The following is an 18,020-nucleotide window of genomic DNA, read 5'->3' on the forward strand; positions in this document are numbered from 1 at the left end:
GCTTAAAAGGGGTTTGGTTCCCAGGAATCAAGGGAGCTGGAAAGCAACCAGCATAGGCTGGCAGGAAAGAGCAGGGTCCAAGGGCTAGGGCTGGATGCAGAGCCAGCAGCCCTGAGGGAGAAACAGGCAAGCCTAGGGAATGGGAGCAGAGCCAGGCACATCTTAGCAAGGCCGGCTATCTGGAAAATCACCTGCCTAGTTCCAAGCAGACACGACGAGGGGCAAAGTTTGTATTTTGACAGCCCACTATGTCATAAAAACAGTTTTGTCATGGATGAGCAAGCTTGACAAAGTCAAGTGGGGGGTGGGGGGGGGGGGGGGGCGAAACGACAAGTGGGGAGGCCCAGAATCCCTGGCCCCGCACATTAGTGCTTGGATACTGGCCATCCCTGTGAGACAGGGGCTTGGCTGGGGCAGCCTTCAGGGGCCCCATTTGGCCTCAGAAGCACAGCCACTGTTCCCTTAACTTCCCGCATGCTGGGTCTGCACCAAGCACTTTGCTTATTAGGTTAATTAAGAGTCTTTTACTTATGGGCACCTGGGTGACTCAGTTGGTTAAGCGACTGCTTTTGGCTCAGAGTCCTGGGATCTAGTCCCGCATCGGGCTCCCGGCTCAACGGGGAGCCTGCTTCTCCCTCTGATCCTCTCCCCTCTCATGCTGTTTCTCTCTCTCTCAAGTAAATAAGTAAATAAAATCTTAAAAAAAAAAAAAAAGTCTTTTACTTGTGAATTAAAAAAATCAACTCAAGCCAAATTAATTTAAAAAGCAGGAGGAGGGGATGCATGGGGAAAATCCAGGAGCATCTCCTGACCCCCAGGTCAGGAAGCAGCTGGCCTCAGGAAAGGCCCAGAGCGGGCACTTGGGGGCGTCGGACATTATCCAACAACTTGTAGGTTCTCCCTGTGCATCTGCCTCATCCCTCTCCTCAGCAGACAGGCTTTTTCTGATACTCAGTTGACAAGGCAGAGGGCCACCTGCAGCTCCCAAATTCCCACATTACATGTCCAACCACAGGGAGAAACTAAAGCAGGATGTGCTTTGACAGAAACATGACGGCTGTGGTCCTGCACTATGACCCCGACAAGGAGGATGCTGCCAAGGAGGATGTGTGTAGATTTGAGTCCAGTTTTGTTTGGCTCCAAAGCCAACAGGTGGTCCTCAAAGGGAAGAGAGAGGCACAAGGACTGTGTTCAGCAAGCCCACAAAGGGACACTGGGACACGGACAAAACCCAAAGTTCTATATGAAAATAAAACTTTAATTTGCCAAGGGAACACTGCAGCGACCCTTCACCCCCTGTACCCGAGTTCTCCTGGGGCCGGGCGAGCAGGGCCTCCCTCCCTTCTCTCCGGAAGCGGATGGTGCTCAGCTGGGGGAACAGTCATAAACCCGAGGCTGAGGCCGTGCTCAGAGGTGGGCAGGGGGCTTGGCCGGCTCCTTTCGTCCCTCACCAGCGATAGGCCGGCCTCGCTCCTCCCAGATGGTGAGGCCATCGCAGGAGCAGATCTGCTTGGGGTTCTGGAAGAGGCCAGCAGAGCGTGCAATAATGCCACAAGCCAACCTGAGGAAGAACGGGTGGGCAGGAGTGGGCCCTGGGCACTGGTCCGGGCTCCGCCGGGGTTGGCCACGCATTGCTGGCCGAGGGCAGCCTCCCGCTGGGGGTGGCATCACTCACCTCTCTCCTGAGTTCCCCGTGACCTTGGATAAGGGATGGCCACCCCGGCCCAGGTCGTCTTCTCCCTCGTCGATGACCAGGCTTCGGCCAATCACATCCCATACCTTTGAGGGCACATAACAGCCTCAGACAGTCGACCTGTTAGAAGAGGTCCCCACCTTCTTTTCCACCATACCTTCAGCTGCTCATCCTCTATCCTGAAGCTGGCGCGGCCATCAGCATCAGCGTGGACGTTCCCCAAGTCTCCACGGTGCTGCAATGACACCCAGGGGAGAGAAGAGGGGCGCATGGGGCACAGCTGCTAGCTTCTGGCTTCCCAGGATCCGATTCCCCTTCCCAAAAGTACCCGTGTCCTCCTCTGGGTACAGTCTGATAGGATAAAGGGATGACCTAGGACACCAGGAAGGCAACTGGATGCTCCCTCCAGGGAACTGAAATCCTGGACAGCGACTCTCTTCCTAGGAAGTCATGCCCACTGGACCACACTGTGTCTCCTGCAAGGCTACTGCCCTCGCTGCATCTCAGCCTCAGAAGAGGTCGCTGCTGCTTTGAGAGCCCAGTTCTCCAGGCTCTTGTTGACTCTAAGCCCTTGGCAGTCTATAATTCCCCCGGGCGTAAGCTGGCCAGGCTTGGCTTCCTGACCACAGAAAGCAGCCAGCATCGTTCCCTGACTCCCAGCCTCCAGGAACAGAGAGAAGAAACATAAGGAGCAGGGGGCCTGTTCCCCCCCCGCCCCGAAGCTGGCTCTGCCTACCTTCTCCCTTTTAAGGTAATACAAAATGTCCTAACACATCTACCGAGCACCTACGTCAGACATACACCGCCGGCATGGGGGTTGGGTACGCGTGCCGTTCCCACCCTCAAGGAGCTCAAAGCATGGTGGGGAGACAGACACCGAACAGACCAGTGAGTATGAAACACAGACTGAGTACGGCGGGGAGTAGGTTTTCTGCTGACCAGACCCTACTGGCAGATCAGAGACCCGTATCTGTGCCAATAAGCCGTCGCCAACCGGACACTTCAGGCAGGGCCTTGCTGTGATGCACGGTCAAAGTATGTCACTGCGTGGTGGGGCTGACAAGCAGCAAGATGCACTGCCTCTGCTTCATTCCGTTTTCCAGAAAGACATCTGTGCTGACACCTGGCCCTCTGTGTTACCCTGCACTGGTAGAAAGATCAAGGAAAGGGAGGTGATACCGAGCCCTGAGGAACATCTTCAGGACTGGGCTGAAGGAGCGAGCTGCCTGGCAGTGTGGCTCAAAGGCATGACCCAGCAGCAGGGTCCTGTCCCTCCCCTGCACTTGGCCAGGAAGAACTGGGCCACAGGGCCTTGAATGTCACACCAAGCAGCTGGGCTGGGCCTATATACCCTCAGGCACTGGGGAGCCAAAAACAGCTGTGGACAGGGGCATGCCATGGTTACTGTGCTTTGGAGCAACCCCTCTAGCACAGTGCATGAAGAGGAAGGACTGGGGGGAGGCGAGAGAAGAGAAGGCACCTTGGAGATTAGTTAGGAGATGTGCAAAGGGACAACCAGGCTCTGGGGTAAATGCCCACACTGACTTCACTTCCTGCTGGGCAACAGCAGATGCAGAAATCCCAAAGGAACTCATCAGGCATCATGGTGGCCTTGGCAGTCCAGATGTTACTCGAGTCTTCCTCCACCTCTGCCAAGGACTTGGGGACGGTAGGGCAGCTGGTTCCAGCCCCTTCTGCTTCCCTGCCCTAAGAGGGGCCCGGGCCCCAGCAGGCCAAGGCACAGGTGGCAAGGCAGTCTCTCACCCCTCTCATCTCGACTCCACAAGAGACGCAGTGCTCCCAGTTCCCAAATGCCCCTTGCTGGTTCGAGGGCGCTGCCTATGGAGTTTTCCCCGCTGTGCCTAACATTCGCACTCTCTGTTCTTCACCTGCCTAATTTCTGTGTAGCACCTTTCAAGGCTCGATGAGGACGACAGCCTCTACGATGCACCTTCCCTTGTATTTACATCCTTGTGTGCCTCCACTGAGTGTGGGCTGGACCTAGTGTCACTTGCTAGATTTGGTTACAAAAAGAGAACGGCTTGGCTCAATCTTGGATGCCCTCTCTCACGTACTTGCTCTGAGGGAAGCCCAGCTGCTGTGTCGTGAGCTGCCCTAGGAAGAGGCCCACGTGGCAAAGGACTGATGTCTCTGGCCAAAAGCCAGGGAGGACCTGAGGCCTGCCAACAGCAACACGAGACTTCAGATGACGGCAGCCCCAGCCAACGCCTTGATTACAAGTCACCCTAAGCCAGAGGCCCCCAGCAAAGCTGCACCCAGGGTCCTGCTCCAGAGAAACTGAGATGATGAATGTTTCTTTGTTTTAAACCCCCAAGTTTGGAGTAATTTGATGCATAGCAATAAACCGTTGCTACACTGAGCACAATCATGGTACCACACAGTGGACCCAACAAAAACTTGTTTGGCTTCTCCAACTTGCCAGGGCAGAAGGGGAAAGGAGTCAAACTTCTAACCCTTTGAAATGTCACAGAACCGTCCAAAAAATCAGGTATGTGAAGTAAGAAACATGCACCATAGGGGCACCTGGGTAGCTCGGTCCATTAAACATCGGACTCTTGCTTTCAGCTCAGGTCATGATCTCAGGGTCATGAGATCGAGCCCCACAACGGGCTGGGCGCTCACCGGGGTGTCTGCTTGAGTTTCTCTCCCTCCCTCTGCCCCTCCCCAACATGTGTGCTCGCTCTTTCTCTCTCTCAAATAAATAAATCGTAAAAAAAAAAAGAAGAAGAAGAAGAAGAGGAAGAAGAAAAAGCAGGCCTTCCGTAGTCCCCAGACCTTGCAGGCCAGAATCCAGCAGGACTCTACTAACATTTATTTGACCACCACTGACTGTTTTTACAAAGAGCCTACTCCTATGGCTACAAGAACTGGTTTTCCCGTCTCTCTCGTTAAAAAACAAGTCTACCTTAATTACACGAAATGATGTCTTGATTTACTTGAAAATAATGATGGAGAAAGGCTGGAGGTGTAGATGAAACAGGACCGACCAAGAGTTGGTCACTGTTGAAAGTGGGTGATGGGGACACAGGACACAGGAGCTTGGGACAAGTTTCTGTACTTTGGAATGTTTGGAACATTCCATGCTGGACTAAGACATTAAAAATAACCAAATTTACCTCAGGAAAAAACTGAGTTAACTTACAGCAGAATGCGACGTTAACTAACAGAACAAGCCGTACGCAGATAAGCAAAAACCAAGGCAGCATGCAACTCACTGCCAATGGGAAACTGGTGAAAAGTGAAACTCCAGGCTGGGAGTTGCACCATCAGGAATGGCCTTTTTAGTTCAGGTAAGATCTTCAACTTCCACACCTTCAGCTTCTCCAGGAAGCTTCCTCCCACTGCCCATGTCCTGGGGCTCAGACTGGATTGGTGCTTTACTCTGGGCTTCCAAGGCCTCCTACAGGCTCCTGCAAGGAAGGATCACCTCTCTGCCCTGCAACCACGGGGTTCTCAGGGGTCTTCCTCACAGGACTGTGAGCTCCTGGGGGGTAGGCCTTGACCACAGAAAGGGTTGATATTTCTAAATGGAACAAAATAAAGCAAGGGGACCCCACCAAAAAGGAATCGCATGCTAAGGCCCTGGGAGCGGCCTGCCTTGCCTGAGGCTTCAGGCCCTCTCATAGCCTAAGTCTCACCCAGATGGACACTTACCCGGTCAGAGTCCTGAGGGCCCCCGTGAGATGCTCCATCAGGGTTAAAGTGGTCCCCACAGCTGAGAAGAAAAGGTAGCAGGTGGGCAGCAAGACAGTGGCTCCCAGGCCAGCTGACCCACCCCCTCACTTTAACTCCATGTATTTCACTTGCTCACTCACTCACTCACTCAACAAACAGACTCACTCTGTGCCAGGCTTTGGGGTGAGGGCACCAAGAATCAGATGTGGGTCCTGCCCTCAGTAAGCTTTCAGGGGAGACACAGATGAGGAAGCAACTAAGTGCATCACAGCACGACAAACACCATGGCATGGGGACCTGCCCTTCTGTGTCTAGGAGTCACTTCCACTTCAGAGGCAATAAGGTGGTCAGATTTGGGTTCAAATCCCACCCCACCATTCACGTGCCCTGGGGCCTTTGACAAGTCCTTTAACCCTCTGAGCCTCCGTTTCCTCGTCTGTAGACTGGGCCTGGGTGTATACGCCTCACGGTACTTGTGAGGACCAGGTGTGAAAGTGTGTGCAGGTGGCTGAATACAGCCCCAGCACATTGTGGATGCACGAGTGGGGGGATGAAGATGCCATTGGGGAGGTTACAGATGACTCACCTGTTGCAGTTCCCTGTGAGGTCCCCAAACTGATGGACATGGAGTCCATGCAGCCCAGGCTCCAGGCCATCAATGGTCCCCTCGATGAGGCAGCGTTCAGGGCTCAGCTGTAGGAAGCGCACCACCCCTTGCACAGGACCAGGGCCCTCCAGAATGGCAACTGCTGCCCCCAGATTCTCTGTAAGGTATCAGATCCCCAGGCTGGCTCACCACCTCAGCTAGCCCCACACCTCCATCAGCTCAGGAAGGGCAGGGAGAGAGCTCCACGTAACTTTCATGCCTTCCCCAAAGCCACTCGAACCCCAAACCCCCAAATCCTATGGTTTATATGTATACCAGCTCCAGGCCACCTCCCTCCCAGAGAGGCCAAGGCCAGGGCCATAGTGGCTACTCACGCAATAGGCCACTGCCCATGCCCTTGAGCACTGCCTGCCGCCCTGTGCCTTCCAGAAGGGCCTGCACCTCTTGGCTGGGCAGGGTGGTCTGCACCAGGACCATCTGGTTCTCCAACTGCACTTCCACACTCTGGACACCTGAAAGGAGAGAGAGGGGAGAAGGCAGCAGAGGGCTGACACCCCGGCGCTGGGAGCAAAGAAGAAACAGAAGGTCATTCCCCATCCTCATCTTCACCAACCTTCCCCTGGCTGGAGGTAAGCTCGGAAGCTGCCTTCCGGCTGTGTGAAGCCCTCATCCTCTCTGAGTCTGTATTTTTATAAATAAAGTGGGGATAAGGCCTCCTTACCCCCAGGAGTGTTGTTTGTCCTTATTACGTGCCAGGCGTTCTTTATAACTTAAGAAACAGAGATAATTATTTTAAGATGTTTTTATAAAAGCGGGCCATCAATAAATAGTCCATTACTCATGATAGCCACAAGGTGAAAATAACCCAAATGCCCATCAATGGATGAATGGATAAAGAAAATGTGTATCCATTATTTCTCAGCCATAAAAAGATGAAAGGGAATGAATTGCTCATAATGCTACCACAGGGAAACACCTTGAAAATATGATGTTAAGTGAGCGCCAGTCACAAAAGCCCAAATGGTAGGTGATGCCATTATAGGTGAAATGTCCAAAACAGGGAAAACCTACAGAGATAGAGAGTAGATTAGGGGGTGGGGCAATAGGAGGCTGATGGCTAAAGGGCACGATTCCTTCATGAGGGGCTGAAATGTGCAAGTGATAATGGTGATGGCCATACAACTCTGAACATGTTAAAAACCACTGAACTGTACACTTAAAATGGGAATATTTTATGATATTTGAATTATATGTCAATAAAGCTGTTATACACATCAAAAAAGAGAGGTGAGCTATCAATCACCATCATCGTGAGAGCTCACATCAACCACAAGTGCACTGGGAGCTTTTTTGTAATTTACCCATATTAGCTCGTTAGACACTCAAGTAACCCTGTGAGGTGGGTCCTATTATTCCTGTATTACAGATGAGAAAACTGAGGCACAGATTTAAGAATCTTGCTCAAAGGCAGCGTAGTAAATTGTGGAACTGGGAATTCATCTCAGGCAGCCTAGCTCTGGCGCCTACCCGGACACCGCTCACCCTGAGCAGCAGCCCCCACCCTCCAGGCTGGGTTGGGACCCCCTCCTCTGTCCTCCTGTAGCAGCTCCCTCTTCCCCTGAGTAACTCACGCTGCACTGATTATAATCCTCTGTGAGTGCGGGAGCTCTGTGTGGCCCATAAGGGTCAGGTTCAAAAGTTAGTGTGTCTCAATTGCCTGCCAAATCCCCGACATCACCCTGTGTACACAGAGACTCTGGGATGATTCTGACACACGCTCGGCTTTGGGGGCCACCGACCCAACTCAGAGAAGGAAGAGAAGGGGCTTCTCTTTCATTCAGATATTCAGGGCTCCCAAGCCTTTTAAGAGAACTCTCCAACCCTTAGCCAGTGCACAGGCGATAGATTGGGAACAATAATGCTGCTCTCACCTGCAGGGCTTACACCATTCTCTCTTTGATCTTAGTGTTTGTTGCTCTGCAGGGTAAAGCCCAGGGGAGCCCTGGGCAGTCCAGAAGACAAAGGTTAAATAAGCCGATTAACGCTGTTGAGATGGTGCTTTGTGAACCGAAGGCTACAATGATTGTTGGTGTCCCCTTCCTCTTTGGTTTCCCTCTTCCGTATTCTCTCAACAAATGTGTGCTGGGCGTGGAGGAGGCCAGGGTCAGGAAAAGCACTGGTCCTTGTCCTCAGGGAGCTCACAGCCTGCTACAGAAGCCAGGCTATGCCTGGATTAACCATCAGGCAGAGACAGAAGTCACAACCCCCAGGGTACGGGCAAGGTACTCTAGCTGTTCAGATTCTGTCCAGCTCAAAAGGGGGCAAAACTGGGCGATTAGGGAGAGGTAGCACCCGAGAGAGGAGTATCTGGCGTGTGGCTACAAAAGCTCTCACAGGCTGGTTTCTCCAGATCCCCTGCGGTGGCGGCAGGGACACTGTCGGGGGAGGGGCGGAATTTGTAAGACATCAGAGGAACACACGCAGCCCCCCCCACACACAAGTACAGGGTATTCTGTGAGAAGAAACCCCCCAGGTTACCAAACTGGCCTTCACTTCACACAAAATTTTATCCTGCGCCAGCAGGCAGCCTGTGGAGCGTCGGGAGCTCTGGGTCCACCTAGAGATGCCTCTGGACGTCCATGGCTGCAAAGGAGGTACAGGGAGGATGACGGGGGAACTCTTGTGGTCTGAGCCTCCAGGGGATGCCAAGAGCTGTGCTCTGCCCTATACACATCAGGATGATGATACTGTCCTCATCTGACAGGTGAGGAAACGAGGCTAGAGGGTGACACAACTGCCTTGAGGTCATAAAGCTTAGAAGGCAGACTGTCCAGGGGCACCTGGGTGGCTCAGTCGCTAAGCATCTGCTTTCGGCTCAGGTCATGATCCCAGGGTCCTGGGATCTAGTCCCGCATCGGGCTCCCTGCTCAGTGGGAAGCCTGCTTCTCCCTCTCCCGCTCCCCCTGCTTGTGTTCCCTCTCTCGCTGTCTCTGTCAAATAAATAAATAAAAAATCTTTAAAAAAAAAAAAAAAAGGCAGATTGTCCAACCCCCAAGCTGATGCTCAGTCCCCTCGCCCCAGAGAAGGTACGGTTGAGCCCTCAAGGCTGATTTTCGGAGGCTCCCAGGGCCCAGTGAAGCACACAGTGCGAGAAACTTTGTTTGCTCGCCTCATTTAACAAGCAGACACTAAGCATCTATCACAGGCAGTGTTCCAGGCTGTGAAAGCAGAGCAGAGAACAAGTCAGGCGACATTGCCCCATGAAACAGCATGCGTTCCAACGCAGGGATACAAATGTCAAATAAACACGCAAGAGAGATGCAGATAGTGAAAGATGTGATCAGGAAATGGGTGTTAGAGAACAAATGGGGGGTGAGCCACTGAGGCTGGTCAAGGAAGGTCTCTCTCAGACTCTAAGCAAAGGCCTGAATGTAGTCAGGTAAGGGCCTTCCAACAGAGGGAACAGCATGGACAGGAGCGACACTGACATGTTCTAAGAAGAGAAGAAGGCCAGTGTGGCTAAAGCTGAGAGTAAAGAGAATAGCAGGACAGGGAGCTGCAAGTGGAGACCAGTCAAGCAAGGCCCAACGGGAAAGAATCTGGATTTTAATTTTAATGCAGTGGGAGGCCATTGGGAGAAGGCACAGTGCACAGCAGTTGAGAGTGTGGACTCTGGAGTTGAAATCCTGAGTCTGTCACATACTAGCTGTGTGGCCTTGGACAAGTTACTCAACCTTTCTGTTGAGTTTTCTAGTCAGTTGCTTCATCTGCAAAAGGAGATAATACTACTACCTACCTCAGAGGATTATTAAAGGCCTAAATGAGCAGGGCAGTGATATTATCTAAGGTATAATTTTAAAAATCACTTTAGCTTCTGTATGGAAAAGCTACTGGAGCGGGCAACAGAGGCAACAGGAAGCCCAGTATTCGTGTGAAGCCCTTGGATTCGTGTGAAGGCCAAAGTATGGGAAAAGAGAGGCTGAATTCTGAATATATTTTAGATACAGAGCAGACAAGACTTCCTGATGGACTGACTTCCACGCAGGTGGGTTACTGTCCTGGAGTCTGATTCTCTGTTCCTCAAGTGGGAGAGCCCAGTGGGGCAGCTCCCCATAATTATGCACTTCCTGAACTCTTGAACTGCACCTGAACCAAGAAGGCTGGCTCCCCAGCTGAGCAAGATTCAGTGCGGCTGGTGCAGTGTGTGCCCAGGCCAGCCCTTGCTTAGCTCAAAGCCCAGTAAGAAAGAAAACGTAAGGCCACAGGGAACTCTAGGGTGTGTGATAAGGGTTCAAGGAAGTGGGCCTTGGGCTGGGAGCTAGCTCCTCACACTTATTCCTAGAGGAGCAGAACCCTCTTCCCCAAGCCCCAGGCCTCCTGGAAAGGGCAAATTTCTCTCTCTCTCTCTCTCTGTCGCTCTGCTTCAGTATCTGTCCCCAAATGCTTCTGCCCAATCAGATTGCCACCTGTAAGCCCTTCCTCTCATAATTTCTAAGATTTAGTGGGCTCTCACTGCATGCCAAAGATTTTTCTAAAGTGCTTTACACGTATTAACCAACTTACTCTTCGTGACAATCCTCCGGAGTAGCTTCTATTATCATGCCCATTAAAACACTGAAGAAACAAGCAAAAGTAGTAACCATGCATGAAGTCTAAGTGCTGCTAAGTGGCAAAGAAGGGATTTGAAGGCAAACAGTCTGCCTCTAGGGCACATACCCTTATCCACTACTGCTGCCCTGTACCGGCCAAGTGCCACCACTGTCCCGGCTTAGAACCCATCTCCTCTCTTCCCAGAACTGCTCTTCCATGAGCAATGCTTGCATGCTCATCCTTACCTGAGGGCAGGGACTGTATCTGAAACATGTGTGAACACTTCTCCCTAAAAAGCCCCCAGGGTCTGGTCCATACATGCTGAATGACTGGACGAACATTTAACAGAATCAAAGGCAGGCAGTTCCCAGTGCCGTGCTGGTGGCTCTGCCTTCTCAGATATTTCTGACTATGCAAGGTCACCTCCAGACCAGTTAGCTGGCTTATAAGAATTGGGAGCTGCCTAGGATGGAACAGGGCCAGGGCTGCTGTTTGTTTTGTCAAGATTACGCAGTTTCGCAAGCAAGAGCTGCCTGCTATCCAGGGAACCCCCTCTGTAGGTGGGGCTATCTATACTCAGCCTAGCTCCTCATTCCCTGGGCACCTGAGATTAAGACACCAGTGTTTCAGAACCTGTAGAAGGCTCTGGCAGGGCAGGCTTGAGATCGTACTCTAGGCTCTGCCTCTGGGTCTCTATGTGACTCTGAGGACATTCCTTCCCATCTCTGGGTTTCAATTTCTACATGTGTAAATGGGAGTAGTGTTGTTGGTCTAAGAGATTTGCCGGCTCCTTCTAGAGGCCTCCAGACTGTCCGCACAAGTTTTTCTGGCTCTTACCTGCCACCCCTTGCAGGGACGTGCGCACCGCGTCCACGCAGCTCTGACAGGTCATCTGCACTGTGAACTCCAGCTGCAAGGGCGGCAGGGACTGGCTGATGAGAGTCGGGGACCCCTCTTGCGTGACTCTGTTTCACTACCTCCCCTACGACCACCCCTAAGGCCTGGGGAAACGCTCTCACGTGACCCCTCCTCAAGCGCCCTCATTATCAGTCGTGATCGGTCCAAGACCAAACCCCCAACGTTAACGCCAAGCTCCCTGCTAGTCTCGCACCCGTTTCCCGCGGAGGCCCCAGGCCCCGCCCCAGGTGCCTACTCCTTCCCCTTCTTCTGCGTTAACAATCACCCCAGGGGCCGAGGCTCTCTGCCCAGAGAGGCTCCCACACGAGGCCTCGACCCTCACCGTGCAGGCGGTCCCGCGGTCCCCGGAGTCCGAAGCCATCCCGGACCCAGCCACCACCCGTTGGACCTGAACTGCTCCGGCGCAGAGGTGCAAACCCCTAACCACGTCGCGGGGAGGCGGAGCTTCGGAAGCCGCACTTTGCCCCGCCTCCTGGTGCGCGCGCGCGTCAGGCCCGCCCTCCGACGTCACGCGGTGGACGGTACTGGCTGCGCAGGCGCGCTCGGGCCCTTCGGCCCCTCGTTGCCTTAGTAAGCGCTTGGCATCTTTTGCCCAGACCTCCCGCGCCTCCAGGGCAAAAATGGAGCCTTCTAAAGGGGAGCCCGAGCTTCAGCGGTTTTATCACCGGTTGCTGGGCCCGCTGTCGCTCTTCCCCCGCAAGGCGACGCGCCCAGAATCTCAGAAGCGCCTCCCGCCGGAGGTGCCGATGCTGTTGCCCTTGCCGGTCTCCCGGCTGACGGTGGCGTCGCTGTGCAGCCAAGTGACCAAGCGGCTGGCCCGCAGTGGGCTGTCGGTGCGCGTGCCTACCGAAAGCCGACTCCGTTTCACTGAGGTCATCCTGGACGAGCTAAAGTGCAGCTGGCAGGAGCCTCCCACTGAACCTAGTCTGAGCCACTTGAACAACCAGAGACTGCGGAAGCGGCTCCTGGCCTACGTCCTGCTCAGCAGCGAGCAGCTATTCTTACGCTACCTGCACCTGCTGAAGACCATGTCGACCCGCAGAGGTGTCTTCACTGAATCAGCCACACTCACCCGTTTGACCGCCAGCCTCGCCAGGGACTGCACAATCTTTCTCACCAGCCCTGAGGTCTACCGTTGCCTGCTCGCCGACTTCCTCACCCTGCTGAAAGTAGAACAAGCCCACGGTGGCATGCATAAGCTGCGCCCGGTAGGCCCTACTGGGGCTTTCAAGCTTTACCCTATCCCATGGCTTCATAGTGCCAGCTTTGCCCAAGTACCAAGCAGCAACCTCAACCTAAACTACCTCATCCAACTCAGCCGCCCGCGGGAGTTTCTCAGTGAGCCTGAACTGGATCCAGTGAAAGAACTGAAGTCCATCCCCCAGCTGAAGAGGAAAAAGCCTCTCCAATGGCTGTCCTCTATGCAGAAGAAGAGAGAGAGTAACTTCAGTTCTGCACAGATTGTGTCACTGCCCAAGTACTCTGTGACTCCCACCAGCAGGGCTCCCTCCACGTCGCCCCACTTGCCCCTCTACTCGCAGCTCCGGAGGGGCCATTCCATGCCCTCTCTGCGTGAGGGCTGGAAGCTAGCAGATGAGTTGGGCCTTCCTCCACTCCCCCCTTGCCCCTTAACCCCACTGGTCCTGGTTCCAGAAAGCAAAACAGAGCTGGCAGGGGACACAGTGGCTGAGGACCTGAAGCAGATGATAAAGAACATGAAATTGGAGAGGACTCACTACTCACTCCTGGACTCAGGCATGCCCCCACTCCTGGGGGCCCTGACCCGCCGCCCAGCTGCAGCACATTGCATGCAGGAACTGCAGAGAATGTTGAAGAGCCTCGAAGAGGAAGAAGCCACTGGGCAGTGGGGCCTCCGGTGCCCCAAATCCTTTCCACTTCAACCACAGCCAGTGACTGTTACTTTGAAGCTAAGAAATCAGGCTGTGGTCCAGGCAGCTGCTGTGCAGATCTCTGAGAGAAACTTTCTGGACTCCTTCCACGTTGATGGGGCCGGAGTCCTATACAACCACCTGGCTGGTGAACTAGAACCCAAACTTATCGAGGAAATGGATATTGATTGCTTTGTTGGCAATAACATCAGAGAGGTCTACAAGGAGTTGATGAGCCGTGTCTCTCTTGACCACTTCTCTTTTGACCAGGGACCCCTGGTTGAGCCTGCAGCCAATAAAGACTGGTCAGCCTTCCTGTCCTCAGCCTTTCTACGTCAAGAAAAACAGTATCGCATCATCAATCCCAAGTTAGCTGGGCTTTATTCCCAGGGAGCAAACATTTTACAGTCCTATGATAAGGCAGCCTCCCTCACATCACTCCAAGCAAGCAAAGGCTGGGAGAAGTGGTCCAACAAAATCTCATGGATGAACTGGTGGAAAACCACCTTGTCTGTGGATGACTACTTCAAGTACCTCACCAGCCAGGAGACAGATTTCCTCCATGTCATCTTCCAAATGTATGAAGAGGAGGTTCCTGTGGAGACCATAGCCCCTGTCAGAGAGTCCCTAAAGATTCAGTACCCACCTCCCTTACTGGAAGATGAAGAGCCAGACTTTGTGCCAGGAGAGTGGGATTGGAACACAGTGCTAGGGCACAGCCTGGGAAATAAGAGGATCAGCCTCCTGGGAGAACCCTACAAAATCCTGAGCCTACAGAAGCGTCTGGAGCGCCTGTGGTCCGTGCTTGAGGTCCCCGACAAAGACCGGCTGGACTTGGCCATCAAGTACAGCTCCAACGCCCGTTTGAGGCAGCTGCCTTCATTGGTGAGTGCCTGGGAGCAAGCCCTGAAGCCCATTCAGCTGCGGGAGATGTTGCTGGGGAGACTAGAATCGTTTGAGCAACAGGCCTCTGACCCCAACCGCTTCTTCCAGAAGACGGACATGGGCCTGAGTCGCTTCCTGGAGGAGAATCAGTTCCGTAACCGTCTACACAGGAGGATCAATCTAGTGCAGGCTCCTTTGGCTTCCCTCCTGGAGGAGATTGAATTAATCTTTGGGGAGCCAGTGACCTTCAAGGGGCGGCGATACCTGGACAAGATGAAGCATGACAAGGTGGAGATGGTCTACTGGCTACAGCAGAGGCAACGGGTCCGCCACCTGACCCAGGGTCAGAAGGCCTCCCACCAGCCCAGGCTGTTCCAGAAGCTCAGCAGCCAGCCTTTAATAGCTCCCGGGAATACTCCCATTACTCTGTGACAAGGCCAAGTGCCCTCCCATCCCTCCCTAACCCCTGAACACCCGGCAGATCCTCCAGACCTCTTGAGCGCTTCAGAAGACAAATTATCTGGGAGTGCAGGATTTGGGAACATTATGCTTCCAACTACCCAGGGACTGAGATTAGTACTTTATTTTGACTATAAAGTGCTCATAAAAGAATCCCCAAGCCCAGAAACCCAGTATTCCCATTTATTTCAAGCCATGCACATGGCAGCCGAAATCTCATACATCCAAAAAACTGAGACCATCTGTTGGAGTTCATCGTAATGGGAAATGTCAGACAGAGGCAAACCTTCACCTTTGGAACACCTCAGCTTAGCATTTATCACACTACATTTAAGTTGGCTGATTAGAATCCCAAATCAAGAGGTTCTATGACATGATGCTTAAGAGCTAGGGCTCTGGAGTTAGGAGGTACGGATTTAAATCCTGCTTTGTGACCTCAGGCAAATTCCTTAACTGCTTGGCCCCTGGACCATCATAAGATGAAGGCGTTGGGTCCAGGTTGTCACTACCACTTCTAGGATCCTGTTGGTAGAGCTAAAAATTTGTATTACATTTTTACCAGTTAACACAAGCACATGGTACAGAGAACACAAGGGTATATACTGAAAAGGAAGTCTCCTTCCTGTCTCAACCTCCCATACCTCAGTTCCCCTCCATGGGGAACTGTAAACATCTACATTACTCAGGAGAAACAGACCATAAGCCATAAACATAGTACCCAAGCACACTGAAAAATAGAGTGCCAGAAGGTGGTAAATACTGCGGACAAAAGAAAAAGGAGAGTAAGGTAAGGAAACAAAGACTGAGGGATGTCATTTTAATTAGGGTAGTCAGTGCAGGCCTCACTGGGAAGGGAAGGTTTGAGCAAAGGCCTGAAGGAGAAAAGAAGTGAGCCCTGTGGACATCGAGGATAACTTCCTCAACACCCACTACAAAGCCCTAAGGCAGACAGGTGCATGGAGTGTTCCAGAAAAGCAAGGTGGCCAGTGCAGGTAGAACAGAGCAAGGGGGAGAGAGGAGTCAGGGCGATTATAAGATGTGAAGGGGCAGGTTAGATTATGTAAGGCCTCGTAGGCTATTGTATGAACTAGTTCAGAGAGAGCCTATGCATGTATGAGCATGTAGGCATATATTATCCATGCATATGTGTATAACTACACCAATAGTAGGACACTATTATGCTATTTTGCCCCTTTCTTATTTTACCTAACATGCCTTGAGCTCATCTCATATCAATACACATAGAGCTGCCTTATACTCATGATAGTTCTATAGTATTCCACTGTGTGTATTTTTATTTTATTTAACTAGTCCCACATTAATGGACATTTACAAACACAAAATGCTCTAGGAAACATCCTTGTTCATCTATTTAGAATGTGCAACTATTTCTATAGTATAAGTTCCTGAAAGTGGAATTGTGTATAAGCATTTACATAAAAGCATAAGCATTTGTAATTTTGATAAGATATTACTGATTGCCCTCCACAGAGGTGATAACAATTTGCAGTATCGTTAACATTGCATGAGTATATTTCTTTCCCCACGCACCAATAGAATGTTATCAAATTTTTCAACCTTTACCATCTAGCAGGTGAAAAATAGTATCTCATTTGAGCTGTGTTCTCATTTCTCTTATGAGTGAAGTTGCATCTTTTATATGTTTAAAATTTGTATTTCCTTTTCCATAAAATGCCCATGTGCTTTGCTCACTTTTCAACTGGTTTTGACTTTTTCTTGATTTTTCAGAGCTCTTTATATATTCAGGAAATTCAGCTAACATGTTAATAGTTAACACTTACTAAATTCTTACCTTGTGCAGAACACTTTCCCTACATGATTTCTTAGACTCCTCACAACTACCTTGTAAAGTACATATTTTAATCGCCATTTTGTGCTGAGGATATGAAGCCTCGGATAGGTAAAGTAACTTACCCAGGGTCATAAAGGTAGTAAAGGGGAGAGCCAGAACCCGAGCCCAGGTCTGACTGACCCAGAAGGCTACAGGTGTCTTTTTGGTATACTGATTCTGTGAGATACGGTAAAAGAGCTCTTAGATACAGCCTAGCTTATCTGCCTGCATAGGTATTGTGAACGCCTCTGATTTCGTTCACTCGTCATTGGCTGACACATAAACTTCCACTTTGTTTTCCCAATAAAACAGCATTTCTCAAGCGCTTCCAACCCAATTCCCCTTAGAATGGAGGAACACAAGCATTTTGGTCAGGTTTGAGGGACTGGGGTCGGGGAGGGTGTGTGGGTGGAGGGAAGCAGTGCTAGCTAGCCTGAAGCCTGAGTAATTTCTCTCTCTTTTTTTTTTAAAGATTATTTATTTATTTATTTGACGGAGAGAGACACAGCGAGAGAGGGAACACAAGCAGGGGGAGTGGGAGAGGGAGAAGCAGGCTTCCCGCCGAGCAGGGAGCCCGATGTGGGGCTTGATCCCAGGACCCTGGGATCATGACCTGAGCCGAAGACAGACGCTTAACGACTGAGCCACCCAGGGGCCCCGAAGCCTGAGCAATTTCTTTATAAAGTCTTTGATTTTTGAAATTTATGCAAAATATGCATTCTACTCCATAGTATGTCCATTTTTTTAGATATAAAAATGACGCTTGAAATTACTTCTCTATGAATTAAACTGGCCCTCCAGGTAGCTATGCTATATTTAGTATTTATATTATGGCTTCACATCTCTCCTGGCATAATGCTGCATTCTCCAGAAGTTACACATAACCCAGGCAAGAAACACTACAGCAGGGGTCAGCAAACTTTTTCTGTAAAGGGCCAGATAGGAAATATTTTAGGCTTTGTGATATGTTCTCTCTCACGAGGCTCAACTTTGCTTTTGTTCTGTGAAAGTAATTATAGACAATACGTTGAATAAATGGGGTAGGGCTGTGTTCCAATAAAATTGTATTTGCAAAAACAGGGCCAGATTTGGCCCTCATGCTGTAGTTTGCTAACCAAACACCAGCGCATGAGCCCCTTTATTGTTTTTTTTTAAAGATTTTATTTATCTATTTGAGAGAGAATGAGATAGAGAGCATGAGAGGGGGGAGGGTCAGAGGGAGAAGCAGACTCCCTGCTGAGCAGGGAGCCCAATGCGGGACTCGATCCCGGGACTTGATCCCGGGACTCCAGGATCATGACCTGACCCGAAGGCAGTCACTTAACCAACTGAGCCACCCAGGCGCCCCTGCATCAGCCCCTTTAAAAAGCAGAGACACTCAGGAGGAGCGAGATAGGAAATTTGTGCAGCCATTTCCCAAAGTGTGTTGCA

General features: G+C 51.5%; 2 protein-coding genes across 3 annotated transcripts; one reads left to right on the plus strand and one right to left on the minus strand.

The window, feature by feature from the left end:
- Positions 1-1,240: 1,240 nt before the first annotated feature.
- CCS (copper chaperone for superoxide dismutase) lies at positions 1,241-11,955 on the minus strand. Of its 2 annotated transcripts, XM_021685095.1 has the most exons (9): positions 11,827-11,842; positions 11,424-11,496; positions 10,560-10,610; positions 6,371-6,508; positions 5,976-6,153; positions 5,369-5,429; positions 1,851-1,928; positions 1,676-1,779; positions 1,241-1,561 (listed from the first exon to the last, which is right to left on the minus strand). In XM_021685095.1, the coding sequence occupies exons 4-9, from the start codon at positions 6,471-6,473 to the stop codon at positions 1,408-1,410; spliced, it is 678 nt and encodes a 225-aa protein (XP_021540770.1). In that variant the 5' UTR covers positions 6,474-6,508; positions 10,560-10,610; positions 11,424-11,496; positions 11,827-11,842; the 3' UTR covers positions 1,241-1,407. The 2 variants fall into 2 exon arrangements, with proteins under 2 accessions (XP_021540770.1, XP_021540769.1); XM_021685094.1 differs by lacking the exon at positions 10,560-10,610 and having other exon boundaries at positions 11,827-11,955.
- A 169-nt stretch (positions 11,956-12,124) lies between these two features.
- CCDC87 (coiled-coil domain containing 87) lies at positions 12,125-14,897 on the plus strand. The gene has a single exon (XM_021685093.1). The coding sequence runs from the start codon at positions 12,125-12,127 to the stop codon at positions 14,708-14,710; it is 2,586 nt and encodes an 861-aa protein (XP_021540768.1). The 3' UTR covers positions 14,711-14,897.
- The last annotated feature ends 3,123 nt before the right edge of the window (positions 14,898-18,020 follow it).

The sequence above is a fragment of the Neomonachus schauinslandi genome, chromosome 11 (genome assembly GCF_002201575.2).
Source record: "Neomonachus schauinslandi chromosome 11, ASM220157v2, whole genome shotgun sequence".
Taxonomy (NCBI): domain Eukaryota; kingdom Metazoa; phylum Chordata; class Mammalia; order Carnivora; family Phocidae; genus Neomonachus; species Neomonachus schauinslandi.

What these genes read in the sequence shown, in the direction of transcription:
- CCDC87 (XM_021685093.1), top strand. Translation starts at nt 12,125, where the DNA reads ATGGAGCCTTCTAAAGGGGAGCCCGAGCTTCAGCGGTTTTATCACCGG.
- CCS (XM_021685094.1), bottom strand. Translation starts at nt 11,865, where the DNA reads ATGGCTTCGGACTCCGGGGACCGCGGGACCGCCTGCACG. An exon ending in CTCACAGGGAACTGCAACAG is followed by an intron (nt 5,430 to 5,975) that starts GTGAGTCATCTG and finishes TTTTCTTCTCAG; the next exon opens with CTGTGGGGACCACTTTAACC. An exon ending in TAGAGGATGAGCAGCTGAAG is followed by an intron (nt 1,780 to 1,850) that starts GTATGGTGGAAA and finishes GTGCCCTCAAAG; the next exon opens with GTATGGGATGTGATTGGCCG.